The sequence below is a fragment of the Martes martes genome, assembly GCF_963455335.1.
Source record: "Martes martes genome assembly, chromosome: 2".
Classification (NCBI taxonomy): Eukaryota; Metazoa; Chordata; class Mammalia; order Carnivora; family Mustelidae; genus Martes; species Martes martes.
Window position 1 is genome coordinate 80,888,325 of NC_137889.1, and position 26,608 is coordinate 80,914,932.

The following is a 26,608-nucleotide window of genomic DNA, read 5'->3' on the forward strand; positions in this document are numbered from 1 at the left end:
GAGAAGCTGACTCTCCGCTGAGCAGGGAGCCTGATGCGGAACTCGATCCCAGGACCCTGGGATCATGACCTGAGTGGAAGGCAGAGTCTTAACTGGTTGAGCCACCCAGACACCCCTAATATCATTATAATAAAACAACTCTCTCATGGTTTCCTTTCAAGAAGTTAGCAGTTACTACCTAGAAAATAATTCAAGTGAGCTTTAAGAGTTTTGGAACACAAAGAAAAATGCTTCTGGAAAAATGCTTGCAGTCTCATGAAGTTTAGCCAGAATCCACAGGTACTTCTAGACCATTGTCAATATTGGAATTGTTCCTCTCTTTTCTCCATGTGGCAGAACTTTTAAAAAAGAAGACAGGAGTGAGTTCGAGTGTTAAAGTAACAGCTGTATTATACTTTTTGAGCATTTTAATCACTTGGAAGCTTATTCTTTCCTTCTCTCTATGTTTCAATCCCCTTGATCTGTTTTTTTGCATTATAAAATGTAGTATTTTTATGATTCTACACCATACGCTAATCTCTTACTGGCCCCCCAGTATCACAAACTTCTTTTCCAGTGAGACCCGCAATCCCTGTCACCTTCCTACCTTCTGATTCTATCTGCAAAAAGAATGAGCTTAAGTGAGACCCAGAGGTCATCAACCCTGCATTTGTGTCAGGACATGCAAACTCCCCAAGCCAATTACTAACCTGTTTTTAAAGACAACCTCCAATCAGAGGGAATCCATGACTTCTTTTTGTGAGCCGTTGCACCGTGTAAGAGTGCTATATAAATGTCTTCCCCTATCTGGGTGCACTCTTATCTCACCGGTCTATTTTTTTCCTCATTTAAGTTAACCCTTTCTTACCTTTTCATGAACCTCTAGGCCTTCTCAGAAGTCATGGGAGACAAATGTTCTGTAAACAGTCAAGACGGTAAGATGAGTCGTAGTCGCTGGGAACTTTGGTGCTCTACTCCCCCGCTACCCGGGATGGACAGCAGGGTTATGGCATTCCTCCTTTTATAAGGTATTTATCCTGCTGCTGCTTAGCAAACACTTTCAATCTTTTTTAACACCGTGAGACTGAAATTTCTGAGTCTGTTTCCAAACAGGACACTAGAGGGCTCCCAGGGGTTAAAAATAAGTGGAAAATTATTTGAATGAACACTGCTTCTGTACGGCTTTGGCTTTTGTTTTTTTCAGATCTTAAAATTGAAGTTTATTTTTTAAACTATTAAAAAAAAAAACTTGCGTGTCTTAAAACTGGGATGCCAACAGCCAGTTGACAAGTAACCGTTTTGCTTTGCAATCAGGAGTTTTCAAGAGAGCTTTTAAAGCTGAGCTGAGATATTTGAAATGTGGAACACTCTTGACCATGAAATATGTTCTACTTACATGCCTCAGCCTTTAAAAGTTCTTTGCATTACAGTCAGGGATTACATTCTTCCTGGAGCCAAGCACGGGGCCAGCTGTGTAAGTAAGGTTGGTTATGAGTTCTTCTTCTTTTTAGTAATGTTAAAAAAAAAAAAAAAGATAGAGAGAGAGAAAGCTAGAGATCCCCTTATTTTCTTTCAGCTGACTTTTGTGGGAAGAAAAGGAATGAAAGGCAGTTGGATTTGTGTTTTGTGTTTGTGTGTGTGTGACTGAAAAAATGTAACTTTTTCTGAGATATATGGACATTTGGCTTTATATTGAGATCATTCTTTATGTAGAGATGATGAAACTTACAGTGAAGAAAAAGTTGTACCATCAGATTAAGAGAATGTGTTTCTGAATTTGAATGTTAATACTTGGTGCTTCTGCCCAAGTATTAATGCAGACTTTAAAAAATAAAAATGGGATGGCTATAGATTGTTTTTAAACACTGTCTATCTCTTGTCTGGAATCATTTCTAAATTTCAAAAAGGGTTTGTCAGATTTTAATGCTTTTCTTTCAGAGTCAAATTAAACTACTCTAGCTACAAGTTATAAAATATTCTTGGATTTTCATGGTTTGTTCTCACTAGTTTAAACTGAATATCGACTCTGTATTGTCCTGCTTCTCTTTTTAAACGTAATTAAAAAAAAATCGTGGTGGTGGTATTTATGAAAGGAAAGGGTTACTCTTTTTCTTTACTGTTGAAGAGGAACTGAACTAGTTTTAGATTGTGACTCAGTTAACTCTGTTTCCATTCATTCCCAGAAACAAGCCACACTTCTCCTCGGGGAAGCTGATAGGAGTTTAAAAGGTTTGTTGCCGCGAGAGTCAGAAACATTCCCAACTTCATCACCAGCCCTTTACTTCCACCTCTACCCTACCCCTGGAGACCACTTCTATACCTAAGAGGAGGCGACAGCTGAATTCAGGAAACCATGCATCATGTCAGCAGGAACCAACTGCAGACTTTAAACTCTGTTCAACATGTGGATGCAGCAGAGAAATGACCTGTCCAGACAAGCCAGGGCAACTCATAAACTGGTTCATCTGCTCCCTGTGTGTCCCGCGGGTGCGTAAACTCTGGAGCGGCCGGCGCCCAAGGACCCGGAGGAACCTCCTGCTGGGCACTGCCTGTGCCATCTACCTGGGCTTTTTGGTGAGCCAGGTGGGACGTGCCTCTCTCCAGCAAGGAAGGGCAGCAGAAAAGGGGCCGCACCAGAGCCGCGACACCGCCGAAGCACCCTTTCCTGAGATACCCTTGGATGGTACCTTGGCCCCTCCAGAGTCCCAGGGCAATGGGACAACGCTGCAGCTCAATGTGGTGTACATTACCCTACGCTCCAAGCGCAGCAAGCCTGCCAATATCCGTGGCACAGTGAAACCCAAGCGCAGGAAGAAGTACGCAGTGGCCTCGCCAGCCTTGGGACAGGAGACTTTGGTCGGACCATCCCTTCAGCCACAGGATGCTGATGCTGAAGTGCCTGGGTACGTCCAGGGAGGAAATGTGGCCAAGGTTGGGGAACGACCCTGGAGGTTGATACGGGGCTCCGGAGTGCAAGTTGGAGGCTCAGATTTTCAGGGGCCCAAGACCCAGGAGAGCAACATTAGGATCTACAGCGAGAGCGCCCCCTCGTGGCTGAGCAAAGAAGACATCCTCCGAATGCGCCTGTTGGCGGATGGTGCAGTGGCAGGTCTTCAGCCCGTGTCCTCTAAAAGTGGAGCGCACTTGCTGGTGCTGGAGGGGAGCTCTGCTGGCTCTGTGCCCCGCTGTGGCCCCAGCCCCTGTGGACTACTCAAGCAGCCTTTGGACATGAGTGAGGTGTTTGCCTTCCACCTGGACAGGATCCTTGGGCTCAACAGGACCCTGCCGTCTGTGAGCAGGAAATCAGAGTTCATCCAAGGTAACAGCTTCACATGCTTCGTGATTTGCAGCTGTTGGGGATTTGGGTTGATTTTCCTCTTTTCCCTCAGTCTCTCTTTCGAAATGATTTTCTCCACCCACGTCTCACATTTGGACAGCAGCAGCATGTCTTTCCATAGGTTTGGCGTTCTTTATTTTCCCAACTTTGGGAGGATATGAGCGTTCCAGGGAAATGCTGTACTCAACATGCAAGGGTAAACCCACACTGTGTAATCTTTGCTCTCCTTTTCCCTCACTGCACTTCCCAGTGGCTTATTAAATCTAATTAAAGCCAGTGGCAATTTGCATGATGAGAAGAGGAAGCCGGGTGGAGGCAAAGAACTTGCTGACAGTCAGGCATATTATTAGAGAGGTTACTATGGAAGTAAGTAGAATTTCATTCCTTAGGAGTTTTTAAAAGTAAAAGGGAGAGGGGGTTATCTTTCTTCAGCAGATGGAAACTTTTTAAAAGGCCCAGAGCCAGACCATGTTAGATTTGACCCTTTGATTTTTTTTTTTTAAGATTTTATTTATTTGGGAGAGAGAGAATGAGAGAGAGAGAGAGAGAGAGCACAAGAGTGGGAGAGGGTCAGAGGGGGAAGCAGACTGGAGCCTGATGCCAGACCGGATCCAGGGACTCTGGGATCATGACCTGAGCTGAAGGCAGTTGCTTGGACCAACTGAGTCACCCTGGTGACCGGACCCTTTGGTTCTTTTACAATTGATTTAACTCCCTTATTTTTACAAAGAAAATGAGATGAAACTAGGTAATCTGTTCAGTATATGCTAACTAGGTATATGGTTTCTTCAAGCCCATGACTAAAATTTATTGAGCTTGATTTCTAAGACTCTGTCAGATGACAAACATTTTGGCAGGTTCTGGGTTATATAGCTAGTCACTTGGGTGTCAGGCAAAGGGGCTGGTCTGTGGCTGTGCTCACACTGTATGAAGGATATTCTCTGACTCTTGAGGCTGTTCCAGGCTTTGAATACAGTGTGGGTCAGTGGTTTGTGTTTGAAAGCAGAATAAGCCCAGAATTTGCTGGTATGAATTGAGACTGGCCCAACGGGCTAGAAAGGACCACAAGGGAATTATAAGCTCAAAGAATATTTTCTTATTTTTTGTCATCATAAAATTTAGCATTTTATGGAGTCCAGAATGGAATGGATTAAAATTCTTGGGAGTGGCCAAGAACTAACCTGTATTTTCAATGGATTTAGGGTTATAATTTAGTCTTAAAATGGGTACTTCTAGAAGTACCAGGGATTTACTTACAAAGACTTGACATTCCTTACTTATCCTTGTCCATGTCTAAGTTCTTCAGTTTCACAGGTATGTTTTGATGTCTCAAGTTCACAAAATAGTCCACCATGATTAGGCAGATGTGCGATAACCTCCCAAACATTTAATAAAAGGTTGGTTAAAACTCATTTTTCTTGGGTGCTCACTATTTGCTAGGCATTATACTAATTGATTAATGTAGTTGATACATGCCTTGACCCTATATTTCTCACAACTAAGCTATAAGGTAGAACCTACCTATAAAGTAGGTTCTGCTTAAGCAGAACTTAAGCTCTAAACCACTGGGCTTAGGTGACTGTATAACTTATCATCCAAAGCAGAACACCCTGGAGTAAAAGAAGATATTGGTGAGCATGGAGATAACAGGAATCTATCAAGTCTGTCTTGGCAAAGTAGGGCATAGCATAGGGTCACTCTTATTACCCTATACTGCCATTCACTATAATGTCATAAAGGCCCCTGGGTAGAGAAGGTGAATTCTTGAATAGATCCTGAGGTATGGTACTCCAATATGGTACTTCCTTGGGATACTCTTGGATAGAAGTTGGGAGAATTAAGTAGTGGGTAGGAACTTGGAGCTGTTCTGCCTGAGTTTGAATTTACCAACCATGTGAGCCAGAAATGTTACAGTATCTCTGAATGCCTCAGTTTCCTCAGCTGTAAAAAGACAATAGTACTTACCTGATGAAGTTATTGTTAGTTAATACATGAAAAACAAGTGGAATGAGTGATTTTCACACAGTAGATCTTTAAAAAATGTTGTCTGTTTATGTTACTACACTACACACATGAGGTACCAAGTTCACTGAGTGACTTACATGGCCTCCAAGCCTCACATATCATGTCTTTATATGACACAACCAGGTCTAGAACACTGGTCTCTTGATTGTTCAATTAAACTTTTCAATATCAGGATTCCTTGTATATACATATCTTTGCTCTTAATATCCAGGATTTTTTTAAAAAAAGATATATTTTTTATACACACACACACACACACACACACATATATATATATTTATTTATTTGTTTTAGAGCGAATGAGATAGAGAGGTGGGATGTGGGGCAGAGGGAGAGGGAGAGAGAGAATCTCAAGCAGACTCCCTGCTGAGCATGGAGCTGGACATAGGACTTGATCCCACAACTCTGAAATCATGACCTGAGCTGAAATCAAGAGTCAGTCGCTTAACCCTCTGAGCCTCCCAGGCACCCCTGAGTATTCAGCATTTGTCAGGATCAAGAGGGCAGTTGTACTCAATTTGAAGGACGGGTTTTATAATCCCAATATATCTTGGTATTCTTCTCTCATTTTGGACCTAAGCAGTGATGGAAAGAAACAAAGTTGTATCAATATGACTCTCAGTGTGATGAGTTACCTAAGATTATATCTCAAACAATACTAAATCTCTCTTTGTTTTTTTCTTTGGTACCTGCTATGTAGTTATTTAGAGACGTAAAATCAAGCCAATTTCCTCAGGAATCTGTGACATGATTTAAATATAGTTATGAACACTCTACACAATATAATTCTACTCATGTAGGCTATTATATTGGTGTAAAGTGCATAAATAGATCAGTGCTGGTCATGGTAGGAGATATATAGACAGTCTTAGGTTCTTGGTATCTCTCTCTATCCACCTATTTCTAGACTTTTCTTGACATGTCTTTCCTCTCCTGATTTCCACAGAAGTGTGTATTTTCCTCTAGCGTCCTCTTATTCTTCTTTTAGTCCAAGCTTAGATTTATTTCAGGCTCCCTATCTACCTAAGGAGATGATAGATCTTACCTAGTTGCCCAGGACCTATTTTTGGTTCATTTTTTTTTTAAGATTTTATTTATTTATTTGACAAACAAAGATCACAATTAGGTGGAGAGGCAAGCAGGGGGGTGGGGGCGGAAGCAGGCTCCCCACTGAGCAGGAAGCCCGATGGGGGGCTCAATCCCAGGACCTGGAAATCACAACCTGAGCTGAAGGCAGAGGTTTAACCCACTGAGCTACCCAGGTGCCCCTCTGGTTCATTTTATATCATCTCTTTGTATTGTAGTTACTTGTTTAATAATCTTTTCATTCCCACTAGTCTCTAGGTCTGTGAAGGCAGAGACATTTCCTGTCTTGTTTATCATTTCTAGATCCTAGTGGAGAATCTGGCACATAGTAGGTGTTCAATAAATATTTTTGAATGAATGCAGGAATACATTCTTGGCTTGTTCTACTGATTTTTTTTTTTTTTTTTTAGATTTTATTCACTTATTTGATGGATAGAGATCACAAGTAGGCAGAGAGGCAGACAGAAAGCGGGGGAAAGCAGGTTCCCCACTGAGCAAAGAGCCCAATGTGGGGTCGATTCCAGGACCCTGAGACCATGATCTGAGCTGAAAGCAGAGGCTTAGCCCACTGAGTCACAGAGGCTCCCTGTGTTCTACTGATTCTTAACAGTAAATCTGTATTTGCTTCCACTTCCAATACTCAGGAGACAAGTACGACCATTTTTAGACCTAAAGTCATGCTGAGATTTCTTCTGAAGGATCTTATAAAGAGCTCACTATAGAGGTAATGAAAAATGTCTTTGGCAACCTCTGTGTTATGCAAATAATGAGGTTTATAGAGCTTATTCTTGTGAGGACCATCAATGTGGTCTGCTGGTCTTACACTGTAATGTAATTTGATAATAAGTTTTCTGTAGGAGGAACTGTTGGATTATTTTAGGTATGTATTTCCTCTGATGATCTGGCTTGGTCTAAGAATAAATTTTTTAATATATGGGAGAGTGAGTGGCCAGAAAATCCTGTAAGTAATCCTGCCCTAAGTGTTGTTTCTGTTCTCTGACTTCTGATTAATGTTTGTGAAAATAAATTCATGCCCAGTACCAAGAACGTAACTAGTCTATATTATGAATCAAATACAAATATTTGGCTTATCTCAGTAAATCTTTTTAAGAAACCTTTGCAGTAGAAAATTTTTTTAACGAGAAAGTCCAATGTTATGATTAAATGGTCTACCCTGCCCCCAGCCTCTCAGGTGAATCTTTCTGTTGATTCAGTCTGAAGTCTCAAATAAAGCTCGTCTTCAGGTTTCTTTTTTTTTTTTTTTTTTTAATTAATAAAACTGTTGTGGGTGATCCTATCAGCAAAGACCCACTAGCTCAGCTTAGCTTAGGATAGGTTTTTGGTTGTATAACTTGATAAATTGTATCTGATCCTCTTTGAATACAAAAAGTATGTATGTGAAATTCGTGGACTCACTGACCTGGTGCTGTATACAGGACCATGTTCTGACAGGTGCGACTCCAAAGATAACCCAGAAAATGAGAATGGTGTCCTTAGGGAAAGGCAAGGTTGTAATTAGATAGGGAGTACCAGTGGTGTACCATGCTATAAAATCTAGCAATTATCACTGAACAGAGTCTCCTCTTGTCCGTATCTATGTGGGAAATGCAAAGTTGAATGGAAATACAGCATCAAAGGGCTTTTTAAAAAAATCAATTTCTGCAACAATGATATCTTCTTCAACTGTGAATTTGTAATTAATCTACTGTTATACATCACCCAGTTCCTGCAACACTTTTGGTATTATATGTCCATGCATCACTTTATCATTCTGTAGAGAAGATACTATCATACTTTAAATATGAGAATACTGAGATTCAGAAAGATTACAAAATTTGCCCAAGGACACATAGCTAGTGAGCAATGAAACTGAAATTTGTAACCATTCTGTCTGATATCTAAAACCTCCTTAAGTTGATTCTCTTAACCCACATCACCTCTAAGTTATAACTTGGTATAGTTATGGGATAGTGGCAAAAATGGGCAAATTTTAGCATGGTTATTTCTGATTTATCACTACTGTTTCTACTCAATTTCTGTTTTCAATTCAGCAACTTAACATTGGTGTTATTTTGTCAAAAGGAAGTATGACATACCACTCTGCATACTTCTGCAAGGTTTTCATTTTTTTTTTTTTTTAATGCAAGCCAATGCTTGCCAGATTTTCTTGTTTTACCATAAATGATTATGCAAACATGACTGAACATATTGGCATGTTTTCTGCCAAACTATACTTGCAAAAGTCATCAATCGTTTCAAGGGTCACCAGATACTCTATGGTGCTGATACATTTAATTTTTTTAACAAACTATTTTAAACTGTTTACCTAAGATTAGAAAAGCAGACTACATCCACATGAAAGTCAAGAGCATAAGAAAACCCAGCACCCCTCTGTGATCTTCGCTTGAGCAGCTTTGCCAAAGCTTCCCTCAAAGTCTGCACAGTAATGTGAATGAATCCCAAGGGACACCATTTTGGTAGCATTTAAGCATTGTACTATTTTTCATGCCCAGTATGGAGGATGCATTATGTATGCTTTATTTTTAAGATGCTGCTTTATTGCCATAGAGCTGTCATACCGAATTAAGGTAGCCTAGTTCCAGGAATTCTGTATGTCAAGGCTGCTTCCGTGACAAACTGCGGGCACCCCATCCACTTCCATTTAAATTCATTGTAGATCCCAGGTTGCTTACTGTTTTCCAACTTGCATTGCCTCATCTTATTATAAAGTAGGAGCAATCCAATGTGTATTTTCCACTCTCTTTTTGAGGCCATGTGGGTAGCACCGCATTTGCTGGGTAATGGGGCAGTAGCCAGAGCTGGGAGATGGCACCTGCCAATTTCATGTTGTTTCAGGCTCTCAGGTAAGGACAGAAACCTTTTGCAGTGAGTTATGAGAATAATCCAGATGCCTCCACAACCTGGAGATACACTGACTCAAAATCCTAAAGCCTTGGACATTTGTACAAACTTTCTTCAAAGATTTCTTTGGGAGTGTAGGAATCACGTTTCATTGTTAAAATCTGGATTGAAAGCACATTGTGTTACCAGAAAAGTCCTAAGAGTATTTCATTAGCAATCAAATTGAGCTGGTCACCTTAATACTTTTCATTCATTGGTGAACAAAAGTTTGCTGAGCATCCGCTCAGGGTGGCACTGTGTTCCAGGATCCTCTTGTTTGTTTACTACATACTTGCCTAGACAAGTGAGGGGACCCAGTAACCTTCTCTACCATGCTTCTGCGGCTTGTCCCTTGATCCCACACATGGCCCAGATAGAAAGGACAATGAATAGTTACCATGGCGTGAAGGATGCATGTGCTTCTCAGTTCTGTGCAATCTGCTCCCTTCTCCAGTATCATAGTCATCTTTTCTTCTTTTAGGAAACATATTATTGAGCACCTGCTCTGTGCCAGCTGCTCTTCTGGTCATTGGGGGCTACACCAGTGAACACAAAAGTCAAGAATCTCTGCCTTTTTAGAGCTGACACCAGTGGGCTGTGCGGCAGTTGGGTGGCCCGAAGGGAATCTTCATCCACCACCGATGCCAGGATCTACTTAGAACCTTCCTGAGCTCAAAGTTATGATCTTTCCATTAGGACTGAATCTGTTATTGTTTCTGGATCGGTCTAAGGACCACGAAGGTGCAGAGGGACTAGACAGCCTCACTCCAATTTCATTGAATGGGTGAATATTGCAGTCATATCCCATTGTAGTTGATAACATTTTCTTTCTGTGTGTGTGAGGCACTGTTCTAAACATGGAGAAGAAGCTGCTTCAAAGCCGATTGAAGCCAATTCAAATAGATTTGTCATTAAGGGCATGGACTGTCATATTAGTTTTCTAGGGCTGCCATCACAAAACCATAGGCGGAGTGGCTTAAATCACATAGTCTTGGAGGCTGGAAATCTAAGATCAAGGTGTCCACATGTTTGCTTTTTTCTGAGACCTCTCTCCTTGGCTTGCTGATGGCTACCTTCTCTCTTTGCCCTCACATGGCCTTTCCTCTGTGAGTGCCCTCTCCTGTGTCTCTCTGTGTTTCAATCTCTTTTTACAGCAACACCAGACATTAGGGCCCTCCATAATGGCCTCATTTTAACTTAACTACCTCTTTAAAGGCCCTGTCTCCAAATACTATTACATTCTGACGTATCGAGGGCTTTCACATATAAAATTTGGGGGAACACAATTCAGTTCATGCAACTGACAATCCAGACTAACTGAGTTTGAATCCTGATACTGTCACTTGTGAATCAAGTGACTATGTGACCTGGGATAAATTAACTTAATTTCTGTGCACCTTATTTCTTCATTAGTATATTGGGGATGATGACAATAAAAATAATGATGGTAACAGTACTTACCTCATGAAGTTGTGAAAATTAAGTGAGTTGATATGAAAAAAAATATTTTTTTCATATTAGCACTTGGGTGGCTCAGTGGGTTAAGCATCTGCCTTCATCTCAGGTCATGATTCTGGGGTCCTGGGATCAAGCCCCGCATCAGGGTCCCTGCTCTGTGGGGAGTCTGTTTCTCCCTCTCCCTATGCCCCTCCCCCTGCTCATGCTCTCTCTCACTATTCCCCTTCTCAAGACAGTGATCTGGGGTCCAGAGGAGAGAGACAGGTTTCCACCACCCTCATTTTCATTATTCCAGTGACTCACAGGGTTATGGAGACCTGGGAGTGGACTGTTGAGCACAAACTAGATAGAACCAAGTCATGGAAGCCTCTGCATATCCTCGCCTTTGTCAAGTTTCTCTCTGATCTTTCTTAACTCAATTGGGAGTGAGGGCACTTCAGTCACAGCTTACTGTGAGTGGATGTCCCATTAACCAAACTTTGATTCTGAGCCCATTGACCATTCCTTGGAACTTCAGGGCTATAGATGAAAATTGAGGGATTCTGAAAAATTCATTCATTCATTCTCCAACATTTTTAAAAAATTTATTTATTTGACACACACACACACACACACACACACACACAGAGTGAGAGAGAGCATAAGCAGGGGAAGTGGCAGAGGAAGAGGGAGAAGCAGGCACCCTGCTGAGCCGAGAGCCAGACACGGGGCTTGATCCCAGGACCCTGGGATATGACTGGAGCTAAATGCAGACGCTTAGCCAACTGAGCCACCCAGGTGTCCCCATTCTCCAATATTTTTGAGTGCTTGCTTTGGTGCAGATATCATGTCAAGAGTTGGAGGTCCAAAGGTAATTATGAAATAGTCCCTGTTCTCATAGAATGCTCAGCTTGGAGGGTAGAAGACAGCTGAGCAACTGCACCATATAAAAAGGGTATGATAAAGACCTCAATGGAGATATTTTGAGGAGATCTTGCAGGCATAGAGAAGGAAAATTTAGCTTAGAATGTGTGCGTAGGGGGGTGGGTGGGGCATTGTAAAAACTTCTGGAAGAGCTAGTGTCAGAACTGGATCTAAAATCACTGTGGGTGGAGTGAGAGATGGGGTGGGTGTCAGAAGGGTAGAGAGAATAGATGTGTGAAAAACTTGTGAAGACAGAGGTGCTTAGGAAATCTCAGAGCTCTGAAGGAGATAGGGTTTGGGAGGATTTTTGGGGGGGGTGAAGTAAGATAAAACTGTGGTACTCCAGAGTGGCTGGGTTTGATGTCATGTAAGGACATGGACTTTATCTTGCAGATAATGGGGAATCATTGAAGGGTTTGAAGAAGAGGAGTGATATAATGAGTTTTGCATTGTAGGAAGGTCACCCTGGGCAAGAATTCATGGCTCCTTTATCTACATTAATAAAAATCAAATGGCCCAGGACTGGGTTACCCTAATGTGACCAGGACATTGTTCACAAAATATGACTGTTTTTTGGAGCCTGGCACAGTGACCACATCATCACATATGTGACACAGATGTGACACTCTCAGAAGTCACATTTGATTTCTGTTTTTCTAAATGGAATATTGAGACAGGAATTTTCTGGGAAATTTCATATATATATATATATATATATATATATATATATATATATAGCAGAAGTCCAGGGCAGACCTAGAAAGCAGAAGTTCCTGTCCATTAGTCAAAGGTTCAGAAAAGAGAAGAACACTGTGTTTTTAAAGTAGAACTGATGATTTAGATTGTTAAGTAGTTTGTGATGGCAGAAGTCATAGGACATTCTCTTTTCCTGTTTCCTCAGCTTCACACTTAGCTAACTCTTAAAGAGATATGGGAATTATTTTAACTCAGTCCAATCTAGAGAAAACAAGTTATAAACTGGAAAACAGTTATGTAAGTAAATAAATGTTTTCTTTGTTGTTTGAAGAAATGTAATTCCAATTAACCAGAAATCTATTCTGAGATAGAACTTGGTTGGCTATAGAGAACCTATACATATGAAATCTATAGAATTCCGCTTCTCTTCTGCCTCCCCTTTTTTTAAAATCATAAAAACCTAAGTTTGGTTCTTTTAAGTATTTGACAGGGCTATATTTTCAGTATTTCACTGGATTCTCACACAACCCTGGGATAGATTTGGAAGGTACTCTTCTCATACCTTGGGGAACTCAGTGCTTTAATCAAGGTGGCTGAGGGACTTGACTCATGTTCTGTGGAGATGAGTGATCAGTCAGGAATAGAATCATCATTTGTGATTTCTTTTTCTACCACACTGCATATTCTTAGCTCTTTTTTAGCGAAGTTCCTTTTCCTTATTAACTGTGACATTTCAGCACATAGCTATTCTAGGGCACAGTATTCCTCTGTTTCTTGACTTTGCACTGACAGCTCAATCTTTATGTTAGTCCTTCACTTGTTCCCTTCAAACACTTGTTCAACTGGCAGATATTTTTGTCTGATCATCATTAGGTGTGCAACTTCTCTGTTTCTGAGGCCGGGGCTTACCAGGGATGGGGATCTTGTAAGGCTTCTATGTTTGCTGTGTCTCACTGAATTCTTTCCTTCCAAAACCCAGGCACTAATAGGTCCACTTGAGGACAATTGTAAAAATTTGTTTGAATAAGTAAATTAACAATATCTAAAACCCTGAGCGGAATTAAAATTTCATCAACTACTTCAAATTGTCTTCTCCCTCAGAGCTGTCCCGGAATCTTCTCTCACATTCTCTGACTTGTTCACATTTACCAGCTCTAAGCCAAGAGATCTTACCTGCTTTTTCACTTCAGTCTAATACTTTTAATTGCCAAAACCCTACTGGGAAAGGCACTCTAGAAAAATAGAACAGACAGTACTTAAGGGATCATTAACAGCTAGACACCTGCTACACTATCATTGGAGTTACAGCAACACCAATAATTGCCTTTAGCAATTAGAGATCCAAGGCATTAAGGTTTCCCTCCAATGCACTGTTGATAGTTGTTGTGGAACCCGGCAGAATTCATTTCCTATAACAAAGATGAGTCTAAAATTTTGATTGGCCTTTGTTTTCTTGAATAGATTTTGGAGAGTTGTTTTTAATGAAGGGCTCTGAGCTGAGCTGCCACTTCCCTTTTTGTCTTGTTCACAAGGAGTCTTGAAACAGTCTTGGAACTTGGCCCATATGATAGAAAGGACCTTTGATTTTAGAACTCCAGAACGTCTTTACTTATTTTAGTTATGTGACAAATGCAGACAGACACTCATAACTCCAGCCAGTATGCTTAGCGTTCACCTGCAGTTCAACAAAACCAGGTAGCCAGTGTTCAAAGTGAAGGGTATTTAAAAATTCCAGACAAAGGAGATAGCGTATAGGACTCATTCTTAGTGAATTTTCACGTTCATCTTCTCAAAAGGATGTCTTCTTTGTGCTTTTGGATAGAGAATGACTTGGGAGAACATCAAAAATCAGAGGAAATATTCAAATTTTGGGGAAAAAAACAAGTTATGCTGGCAAGTCTCATTTTTTAAAGCAGCTGTATAACCTTTAATTCACACGAACACCCACATATCTTTTAAAACCTGCTTTCTCACCACTCTGACAGTTAGAATTTTATCTCTTCACTCTTAAGATTTCTCTAGAGAGTGAAGCACTGCATCATTTTGACAAACCTGAATGTGAAGAGATGAATGCTCCTCATCTCTGAAACACTTCAGGGTAAGTTGCTTTAACCAGTTTCCTGTTTTCAGAGGCTATTTTTCCGTCATCCCTTCAGATCTATCAAAGTTCACTTAATTCTTCTAACAGTCATATTTTATAAAAAGTGGAATTCTTTTCACACTCATACTCATGGCTCTGAGATCTGGAGCCATTCTGACTATCACAATCATCTGGAGGGCCAGCCATATGCACTGAGATGCAAGAAGGAGAGCAGTGTGTGCAAAAGACCCACCCCACCCACGCTCAGCCTGAGAATTACTACTTGCCCTGCTTTCTGGAAATCTCCCTTGCCTGAGGTGCACAGATTTCCAGCAGGGCAGGATGGAATATCTTTATGTTATAGTCAGCATTCAAAATATTTTGCTGAGGGGACATGGATGGATGTGGAGAAAACCCCAGAATATTAACTGAAAACCGATTACTCCTAGCAGCTGAAAGCTCCCTTTGGCAGTCTGGGAACAACTTTTTAAATAATAGTATAGAAAATGTATCATTCAGAAAATTCGATGTGCTGAAATAGAGAAATGGCAAATGAAATTCAGTATCCTTTTTTTTTTTTTTTAAAGATTTTTATTTATTCAGGGACAGAGAGAGCTCACAAGTAGGCAGAGAAGCAGGCAGAGAGAGAGAAGTGGTGGGGTGGGGGAAGCAGGCTCCCTGCTGAGCAGAGATCTTGAGATTATGACCTGAGCTGAAGGCAGAGGCTTAACCCACTGAGCCACCCAGGCATCCCAAAATTCAGTGTCCTTAAAAACTAGATCAGGGGCCGACACACATCAGTCTGTGGGCCAAAGATGGCCCCTTCCCTCTTTCTGAGTGGCTTGTGAGCTACAGATGCTTTCTCCAATTAGAAATCATTGAAAAAATCAAAAGAACAACAACATTTCTAATGACACTTGAAAATGATATGAAATGCAAATTTCATGCCTATAATAAAGTTTTATTGGAACAGTCACATCCATCTGTTGATATAGTTTTTGACTGCTTTCATGCCACAGCAGAGTTAAGCATTTTCTGGGTCAATAGTTGTGGTGGAGACAAGGCAGCCTTCAAAACCTAAGATGTTTACTACCTACCTTTGACAGGGTGTGCTGACCACTAGGCTAGGTTATTATATGACAGTTGAACTGATGCCATTTAAAAATATTTAATTGTAAGAGAAATGTTTGTGGTAAAATATTTAGTAAAGCAGTCATGACAAACTGTATAATACAAGGCAGTCCCACATAGTTTACTTTCCTCACATAATTTTTGCCTCTTCCCCTAGTTGAAGTGTAAATGCCAGGAAAATAAATAGAAATTGGCATTTATTGATTGATTGATTTAGGTTCAGTTCCTAGAACTATAATTGGCACATAGTAGATTCTCCACATACAAATGAAGGCAGTCAAAGACTGATGAATTGTGTCATTGCATCATGTCTCTATGTAGTAATAGTTATAGCAGAAATTTCTGGGATGTGCATATATGTTAGGCATCAGGTTGAGGACTTCAAATGAAAGAGCTCATTTAATCCTAAAAGCCAATTTGGGAAGGTACATTCTCACCCCCATTTTACAGAGGATGAAAGCAAGGCTTAGAGAGATTGCTTAACTTTTCTAATGTTACAAAGCTAAGAAGTGAGGTGACCAGAATTCAAAAGATCTGTTGGATTCCAGAGCCTAAGCTCTCACCAGAAGCTCTACTTCTTAAGTTTCTAAAACCAGTGTACATTTTGAGGTGAGAAAGAAAAGGATGGGAAAATACCAGAAGTGAGTATAGAAATCACAGAACCAATTACTAAGCTCCTATCCGGGGCTTATAGGTGATTTTTGTTTTCTTAGTTTTACATGTTAATGTTTTTCCACATTTCCTGAAATGAGTAGATTTGTTTTTAATTGCTTTAAAAATAAGAAACAAATGTCTTAAAGGAAAGAAAAACAGTCCAGAAGGTTAACTGTTTCAATTGTTTATGTAAATCATTTCCCTATTTCTCTGTGGGCCTCATGTGAATTGCTGAGGAAATGGCCCGCCTGTCTGTCTCCTGTATTGATGTGTGTTGTTGAGGTTCAGGATTAGGTTTCAACTCCCTTTGAATACTTCGTAGCCCTGAGAATCTAAAGTGCTGTCTGTGTATAACTTTAGTCCAGAGACATTGATGGGTAGGACTCCTTGGTGTTTATTTTTCAAAGTCTGAAGTACACATGTCTTTGCAAGTGATGTTTTTTCTTCCACTCATATTTGGACTGATATTTGGTAGAGACATTGGTCTCTACCTGTCTCCCACTCATGATGGACTGCTTTTACCTGGGCTTTACTATTACTATTATTTGTTAAATTGACGTTGTATTTGGAGTCTATTCATTTAAAATTATATTTATCTTCTACCTAAGAAAACAATTAGTTTTGAGCAGCCCCAAAGCTGTTTAGGAAAGTCAAAGGAAAGAAAAGGGGAGATGGTGTTAAAAATGAAGTTCTTTAGTTTAGATCTATATTCTTTCTTTATTTTTTTTTCTTAATTTTGTGTCAGTGACTGTGGCATACTTCCCCAAATCTAAAGGACTTCTTGCATAGAAGTCCTAGGCTGAAATTCCAAGGCTAAAAGGAAGAAGATTTTTTTTTTTAAATAAAACTGGAATGCACGTGATCTGAACAATCAAGTGAACGCTACCAAAGTTATTGAGGTCACTGTAACAGCAAATTCAAAAGAGGTTAGAGAAGACGGCAGTTTCCTGTAGTAAAGACCAGACAGAGATAAGAACTCTACAAAAGGCAAACAAGCAAGATGGTAAAATAAATGTCTTTAACAAAGGAATACAGTCATAGATCAAGAGCCTCTCAGGTTATTTAAAAGGACTTTTAAAAATTCCTGTGATGTGTCTTAGACATTCCAGTCATAATTTCAGAGGCTTCTGTTGTCCAGGCCTGTTAAGAATGAATTAAGTGGGCTTTTCCAGATCTTTGTGACTTTTTCTCCCCCCCAAGAGCATCATTCTGATTTTTAACTTAGAAACAAAGCTGCTTAACGTCATCTGTCAGTGACTTTATTTGGCAGAAATGGGGGCTGGAAAGTGATGTCATTTGTTTTAAGCTTGAAGTATCATTTAATGGACCTTTGTGATCTTCTCTGTTTATAACTTTACTTGGGCTCATTGTTCTTGGTACAGTCTAGCAGTGGCATTTCTAAACTCTCAAGAGTGAGACAAAAACAATTAGAATGACAGTTTTTTTTTTTGTTTTGTTTTTTTTACATATTGTCTGTGTGCATGCAGTTGAAGAAATGCATTTGCTTAAATGCACTTTGTGAGGTTATGTGTGAATAAATGATCCATTCCCAAGAGCACTACTGTTTCCACCAGAAGAGAAAAAAAGTTTCCATCTTGCTTCTTCTTTATTTCTTTGGAAATTGTGGTGGTGGCTGGTGTGAGCCATGCAATTTCACTTTTAAATTTGTGACTTCCAAAAATTCTTTTTCTGTGGCCCCAGAAAATCAGACAGTTGTTATTACATATAGAGAGCAGCTCCACTCAGACATTGAATAGACGATTATAAACACCTGGGTTCTTTCCCTTTTCATGGTGGTTGCTTTTAGAAGTGGAATAAAACCACATTAACCAGAGGACGTTGTCATTGGTAATTAGTGGCTTATTCCTGTGCCACATCAATAAAACATCTTGTCTCAAAAATCTTTCCTTTCATTGTCTTACAGGGACCTTGAAATATCATCTAATCAAACTCTTGCATTTGGGAGGTGAGAGGGTGAAGCTGTGAGTGACTGTCTAAAAATCTCACACTGAGTCATGCTGAACATGCTAAAGTGAATTTGTTTGTTTGTTTGTTTGGATTCTATAGATGGCCGACCATGTCCTCTCATTCTCTGGGACTCATCTTTATCTCCAACAAGTAATGAGACCCACTCTTCTGTTAAGCTCACCTGGGGAACTTACCAACAGTTGTTGAAACAGAAGTGTTGGCAGAATGGCCGAATACCTAAGCCTGAATGGGGTTGTACTGAAATACATCACCACGAGTGGTCCAAGCTGGCACTCTTCGATTTTTTGTTACAGGTAAGCTTATCAGATCAAGTAAGGGGTGATCTAAGGCTGACACTGAGATATGTAAGGCTAACGCTAAGGGATTTTCTATACCTTGAATTTTCATGAAGCCAAAGTTCAAGTTCTATAGTGACACTTGGTTATATAGCTTACAGCCACCATTTCTCTTGTTTCCTTTCTAGTAATTTTTTTTGCAAATATTTCATTAAGATTGGACATTGGAGAATAATAGAATGATAAATATTGACCATCTGCATAAATCAGTGACATGGAATATCACAGATGTCTTATAACTCTTGTCCCCTTTTGATAAAGATCTTGTGACTCTCTTCATCCCCTCATTCTGATCACTGCTTTTCCTTTCCTCCATTTTAGAAAAACCTGTTGGCTGCTGTTGTTGTGTCGCTAATTAATATTTTGTAGAATTTAGGACTGTCTTAAGACATTTGCAAAACATTCTCCTTTTGTTAATTCCTCTGTGTGTGTGTGTGTGTGTGTGAGTGTGACATTTTGGGAAGGAACTAGAGAGAGGTAAAAATGTAAGAAGGAAACCAGAGTCACAGACTTTCAAGGGATTAGGAACTTTCAAGAAGAGGATGATTTATGGTGTCAGCATTGCAAAACCACCAATGAGAACTGAGTTGGAGAGCAGGGCATTTGACAAGCAGGCAGTCAGAAGTCACCGAAAACTGTTGCGGAGTCCAGCTATGAGGTTCAGACTGGTCTAAAGCATTGTATATATATTATCTCATTTTTTCCATTTAATTAACATGTTAACTCTGAGATAGGCATCTTCTTTCCATTTTATGGGTTGGTAAAAGGGAAACTGAAGAGTAAAGAGGTTTTTATCAAGAACTGTGGAAAGTCTGAGATCTTATCTTTCTCACAAGCTAACAGATTAGCCAGCCACGTGTTCATAGATGGTAGCAGAGGACAGAGACAGACAGATGACTTCATTCTCATGGTATAGCAAATGGAACAAGCTTCATGTTCCTTTGCCCCTAGAGTCCCATTGGGATGATACAAAGTAGCCTGGTGAATGCTGCATGTAGGGGTTTGTCACTACAGAGGAACTCTAAGCTTAGGAAACCCCCAATCTTATAAGAGGTTGCTAGAAAACCTGTCCAACATTGCCCCAGAAGGAGACATTATCTTTATTATCTTAGTCAGGTGATAAATAAAATCTGACTTCCACATTAGTGGGAAACAATCTTTGTATTTTCCAAGGCTGTTTGCTATAATAACATCCTTGAAGAGACAGTGCAAAGTAAAACCTGATCTAAGATGTGCAGAAATGCCATGGAGAATTGTTTCTAAAGAGTTACCTAACTTGTTCAGTATTACAGAGCTGGTGAGTTCCCAAATAGCGATTTCGGCAGTTTTGGCTGACACTAGATTCCATATTTTTGACCATTATTGTATGGCAACTACCAAGGTATCCTTAGGTTAATAAAGGGGGTTGGTGTGATAAAATGTATGAGCAATAAAATGAAAAATGAGGGCTAAGTAGGTAAAGGTACTTACTATGAGGCCAGGTGTTTAGGGAAGTGGTTAGTAGAGAGGTTGAAGTTCCTGAAAGTGGTGACTAGAGGCAGGAGGGATAGGAAAGTCATGAATGTGGCAGTGAAGTCTATAAGAAAGGAATGACCTTGAGGTTTGTAGTTGAGGAACATAAGAGCTAACCTAGACTGAATAGAGGGAAAACCCTTTCAGAAGTTGTCTCTAGTGACGTTTGTTTTAATTATGGAAACTTCAACTAAATCTCCACCTACCTTCTTTGTTATTCTCCTTTCTATTGAGGAAAACTACAACTATCATTCAACAAATGATGATGTGTTTATGCAACACCTACTGTGCATTACACTGAAGAAAACTGACACAGAGGTAGCAAAATAATAAAGACAGTTATCCCCTCTCCCTATCCCACATTTGAATTTTTAAAAAATTACATAGGAAAGTATAGTATGAAACAAAAATAGATCCATGAAAGAAGGGCTGGATGGGATAATATAAAATTTCTTCCTGATATGAGGTTAAAAAAGAGACAGAGTGCTTTGCCATAAAATAGTAAAGGAGGGAGAGTTTGAGTAAGATTGCAGGCTATAAATGATAAAAAGGATAGGCACAAATACAAGGAAGGACATGGGGATGGCAATGTTCATAGGATATTTAAGGCATCCTAAATATACCATTTATCTGAAGGAGAGTCATTTGGGGGAGTTGTGATGCTCCCGGCCTATAAGAGATACGATAGAAAACAGACGAAGAGAGCCTTTTTTCACAAGAGGTGTGTTCACATTGTAACCTTTGTGTTCATTGCCTTGACTGAGCAAGAATGAATTCAAACTGACCCACAGTCTCCTGAGAGCATCAGCAGCTTTTGTCATTGTGCCCATTGTCTGTCGTCTTGAGGATGAATGTAGACACATCACTATTATAAGTTTTCAAAGAAGACAAATATTTTTAAGAAGTTAAACTAATACTGTTAATATTCTAACAATTATGTGACACTTGCTATGTGTTTGGCACAGTTCTAAGCACTCTCTCTGTACTGAGCACTAAGATACTAACTTATTTATCCTCGTAACAATCCCATGAATTAGATCTTATTATTATTCATATTTTAGAAATGAGGAAATCAAGGCAAGGAGAAATTAATTAATTTGGCTAGAGTCACAGAGCTGGTATCCAATAGAATCTGGAGTCCAACTGAGGAATTCTGGCTTAAGAGACAAACTTATAAGCAAAGCTTCCTCCTATTCATTTTATAGGGCAATGGTGCCATCATCTTCCAATTTCTCAAGTCAAAAATTTGGGAGTCATTTATATGCCTCGTGATACTTACCCTCACATCCATACAGTAATCAAGTCCTTGAAATATCTCCCCAATTCACCTTCTTTTAGGTATGGCTTGTGCTTGTATCTTAGTTCAGGCTTTGTCATTTCCTAACAGGATGAATTCCTCCAGTCCACTCAAACTATATAAGCCAAGATCACCTTTGGATTGAGATACTGGGCATCAGGCTGCTGCTAACTCTGCAGGAACGGATTCTATTGGTAGATCAGTTAGTTCTATTTGTAATCCACTCCCTTGTCCCTTCTGCCCATAGGAGCTTGTGAAGGTGTCTTTCATATATATTCTTAATAATCCATGGAGATGTGATCTCTGCAAGACTTTACTGGAACCTAAGTTATGACACCAGTAGGAGTTCCCAATTTTGGCTCTGCCTAAAGCATTGATCTAAAAGTCAGAAGTTAATTCGACTGTTAAGAGTTAATTTGGTTGGTATCTACCAAAGTATATCAAATTATATATATGAGGATGGCATCTGAGAGAATAGACTTACATTCTTTCATTCATCCAACATTTACTTGCTTCCCACAGTGCAACAAACAAAAGACTGATTTCCTCTAGATGCTGCAGCATTTTATAATTTTATCAGTAAGATAGAAGAGCAAGTGTTTTCTTCTTTCTTGACAACCTTGGGAAGTGGAAAACTGATTAATATTTTTACTGATTTTATGGAGGGTAGTAAGATCTTGCTTTTATTTCCAGTTTTTTCATTATGAGTGAGATTGAGGATATCATATTTTCAAATATGCATTATTTATAGTTCATTTTTTGTGAGTTGCCTGTTCATATAATTTCCATTTTTATTGCATTCCATAGCTTTTCCTTATTTATAAAAAACATTTTGTATATCATGAAAATTATTATCAATTCTATATATCTCAAATAATTTTTTTACTTTGTTGTTTTTCATTTGACTTTGCTCATAGTAGATACTACTTTAGAGAAATTTTACATTTTTTATAAGGTGATATCTTAGTTGACCTTTTTACTTTCTGTATTTAGCATCATTCAATTTTTATAGAGAGGTGTTTGTTAACTTGTTTGCTGAACAAATAAATGAATAAATGAACATATGTAGGCCATTTTTCATGAGTACTATAGTAGTTATCTTTTATATAATAATCCTCATCAATTACACTGAGATGTTTACTTTAAAGTCAAATATATGCCTTATTTAAATGGTGATTGGGGATGTGTTGGGAATGCATTGAGTAGAGTTTGTTAACAATTTTAGAAAAGTTCTTCCTGAAGTAAACTAAAATCACTTGTTCTATGATGCTACAACAAGGCAAGAGAATACAGAACCCAGTTGTTAATTTTCTGTACACAACATTCTTTTTGTTTTACCCAATTAACAAATCTACATTCATAAAAGCTATGCCATTTTACTGGGTCTGTAAATGTGATAGAAGCACAAGTAACCTTTTATTCTTGAAGCGTGGGGGTATGAACTGCAGAGACAAAAATTCACCTCCGTTAGGATGCCAAAGAATAATATTCTAGAGAGAATCTGAGTTTCTAAGACTTGGGAAATTTCTATCAAAAGGTCAAATAAAATAATAGGTAAAGATTTAGGATGTATAAAACTTGCTTTTTGAGCTCACAGATAGTCTGTATAATGGTTAGGAACTGAGATTCTGGAACCAGTCTGCTACAGTTCAATCCAAATGTCCAATACTAAGTTTTTAACATTGAGAAATTATTTAACCTCTCTCTACCTTGGTTCCCTCAGGAATAATAACAGTGTCCATAGAGAGGGTTATTGAGAGAATTCAATAATTTACACACATGAAGAATTTAGTAAATGTCTGTTACATAATAGGTTCAGTATTACATGTTAAGAAATTTATTATTCAGAAATAATAGTAGAGATTAATATCAATATAAGAATTAAAGTATTTTACCATTATTTTTATTCATTAAATTGTAAGTCATTCCCAAATTGTTTTATTTTCTACTCTTATATACTTATATTAGAGAACTTAGCCCATTAAGTTTTAATTGTTTTTGACTAGTCTGTCTTTTTTAATAAGCTGTGATTTTCTTAAGGGCAAGTCCCTGTCTTATCCAACTCTGTAACCATTCAATTAGTAGCAGAGTAGCTGAGAATGTCACACTCAGGGCGTTATTTTTTTGATCAAAGAAAACTACCTAGTTATATTAAAATATTAAATCAGAAGTGTCCAATTAAAAATGTTAAAAGTTGAAGCAACAAAAGTGTAATTGTAATAAAGAAATAAATTTTGTTAAAATAAGAGACTTAGAAGGTTAGAAAATGAAAAATCAAATGAATAGAAAATATTTAATATTTTTCCTATTTAATGGAGTTCTTTGTGTACTTATATTTTCTAAGAATAATTTTATTTGATGAGCAATGTTTTAGATAGAGGAGTACTAACAGAGATGTGTTTTGGGAGATGTTTTCTTCCACCTTCAACAAAACAAATTACATATATTTCTTTCCACTTGGACTTGAAAGACTTTTTAGGGCCCTTTTCTGTCCCAGAAACTTGGCAGGTTTAGTGCTGGTGATAGAATAGCTGAGATCCTGTCCCTGACCTTGAGTTATGCAGTCTAATAGCAGAGACAGATAATCATAACAGAATGAATCAGGTGTCATAATTATGTTTAACATCCTTTTGAAACAAATAAGATGCTACTAGTTCTTCGAGATTTGTAGAGTGTAAACAGAGAATATGACATTTAATCTAGAAACTGAAGACCTTGCAGAAATCAAGTTGAGTCCAGGAGACAGGAAGAGAGTTTCAGAGAGAGGGATTCTAACAAAGGGCAGAGTGGGAAAATCCATTAAGTAGTTTTCCCCAGGTGGCTGTGAATAATAAACTTATGTTCATAAATTCAACAAACAACAATGATATGAATTGGTATGCCTTGTCACCCTAGAGTTGTCTTTTATCAGTCAACTCTCCTAGCTCTTACCTGGCTTCTAATGATTTAGTTTCTGAATATAATGCATTAGATTAATAGGTGTTAATCTTTGACCTATTCTCTTCCACTCTTCTTTCTATGCATCATTTTTTTTTCACTTAATGATATGATAATAGTAAAAGTAAAAATTCCAGTCAACTATCATCAAACCATGAGAAAATATAACTTTTCATTAAAAGAATATTTGTTTCTGTGGGAATATCCAATGCTAGGCAAAGAAAGATTCCAACTGTGGCCTCCGTGGTAGATTATGAAGGTCTTCCAAGTATCACCTCCTTTTATCCCTACTACTCAGTGATCAACGGTTTTGCCTCCAACTTTCAGAGATCACTCACAGATAGGTGCTCTGACAGCAAGAGGCATAACAATCCAGGGTCTTGGACACATGGATTTCTAATAGTTTGGGTCAGTTTCATTGTTTTGCAGAAGGAACACATTGCCAATCCAAATAGCCTGTAGCCTTGTATTTATTGTTAAGTCCAAGCAAGCTAATAATATAGGTTTTTGTTCATTTGCTAGCAAACAATGAGACATGATGTAAGTAACATACTATCTTGTCTTCAGGTAGCAATGAAAATGATTAGCTTGGGCAATATTAGTTGCTGAGTTGACAGGGATTGAGGGAGCAAAGATGGCCAAGGATGGGAGGGTTTTGAGAAGACATATTATTGCTTCTAATTATCGAAAACCTTCACAATTTGTTTTTATGATGAGAATCACAATGGTTCACTTGATTACAGAGAGTCATTTCCCAAGATAAAGGACATGGGAGTGTGATATTCTAGGCATTAAAATTGACCAACTCTAAACTTCGAAGGTATGGATGTGCTAAGAACTAAAATATATCACAGTTTCTACAGAATTTTAATTGTATAAAGTGTGCTCTTTCTTACAAATGAAATTCAAGTGTCTGACTTTGACATAGTTTTTACTATACACATGTCCATTATTTTTCACTAGGAGAAATTATTTTCAGTACTATTGATGCTATAATACAAGGGACTATCTTATTTTAAAAGGCCTCAGAACACTTACCAAATTATTTTGTGACATTATAATTTTATTCTTCAAAGTATTACTTATCATACATGAGCAAATTGGCCAGAAAAGCTGGTGTTTACTGGGCAGCTATGTTTAGATAGAGACAGGGGAGGTGATGTAAAAGAAGTTTACAGATTTGCTTCTGTATCAGAGAACACAAGAGATTTTTGCAGAGAAAACCATATAGAGGAATTGGTAACCTATGCCAAGAAAGTATGTTTATTAAGGAAGATTTTGGGTCATCTTCTTTGTTTGAGGAGGTTTGACATACATTTTTATTCATTTATTTGATTATACAACTTTAATTCATGACTATTTTTAAATAATTCATCATGATTGAAGAGGACACAAAACATTTTTTTGCGTATGTGGCAATACAATAATTCACTTTAAATGACAAATGGTCATGTTGGTCTCTCATACTTGATGTCTAGAAGCAAATTTGTCACCTCATGCCCCGACAATTTGCCCTCTTGACTTACCTGTTCCTTCTCATAATATTACTATTTTAAAAATTGTTCAGATCAGACATTTTTGAATCATCTTTGAATCTTTGACTCTTCTTTGAGATACACTAAACTTTGTAGTTCCTCAGGATCACTCCATTTATGTTTCCCTTTTCTTCCCTATTAATGCTATCTTAGTCAAACTCTTATCAATATAGGTCCAGATGTTGTAAGAGACTTCTAGCTGATCTCTTTGTCTCTATCTTCCCCAACTCAATTTATTGTGTAAACTATGGCTGAGTTTATTTTTCCTACTTTCCTTTAAATTGTTTTAATTGCTTCTTGCAAAAAAACCAAAAAACAAAAAACAAAAACTCTGAAAAGTTCCATTTGATTGGAAAGTATTTTTTTCTAATTTTAATTTTAATTTTTTAAAAGATTTTATTTATTCACTTGAGAGAGAATTAGTGATAGGGGCAAGAAGTGCAGGGAGAGGGAGAACCAGAGTCCCCACTGAGCAAAGAGCCAACTGCTGGCTCAATTCCAGGACCCAGACATAAAGACCTGAGTCAAAAGCAGACGTTTAACTATCCAAATCACCCAGATACCCCTGGAAAATAAATTTTAAATGCCTTAGTGCATTAGGGACACCTGGATGGCTCAATCAGTTAAGCGTCTGCCTTTGGCTCATGCTATGATCACTAGAAAATAAAACATAAGCATGTAACTATTATAACACCCAAAAGAAAAATTAACAATAATTCCAGTAACATATCCAGTAACTGGTCTAATTTTTAA

General features: G+C 38.5%; 1 protein-coding gene across 1 annotated transcript in view; it reads left to right on the top strand.

Annotated features, from left to right (window-relative positions):
• The first annotated feature begins 2,160 nt into the window (after window positions 1–2,160).
• Window positions 2,161–26,608, top strand: part of GASK1B (golgi associated kinase 1B) — a 45,444-nt gene continuing 20,996 nt past the window's right edge. Inside the window, exons 1-2 of the mRNA XM_080797079.1 lie at window positions 2,161–3,298; window positions 18,318–18,532. Of these exons, the coding sequence (XP_080653205.1) occupies window positions 2,401–3,298; window positions 18,318–18,532 (1,113 nt within the window). The 5' untranslated portion in view covers window positions 2,161–2,400. The remainder of the gene's footprint in view (window positions 3,299–18,317; window positions 18,533–26,608) is intronic.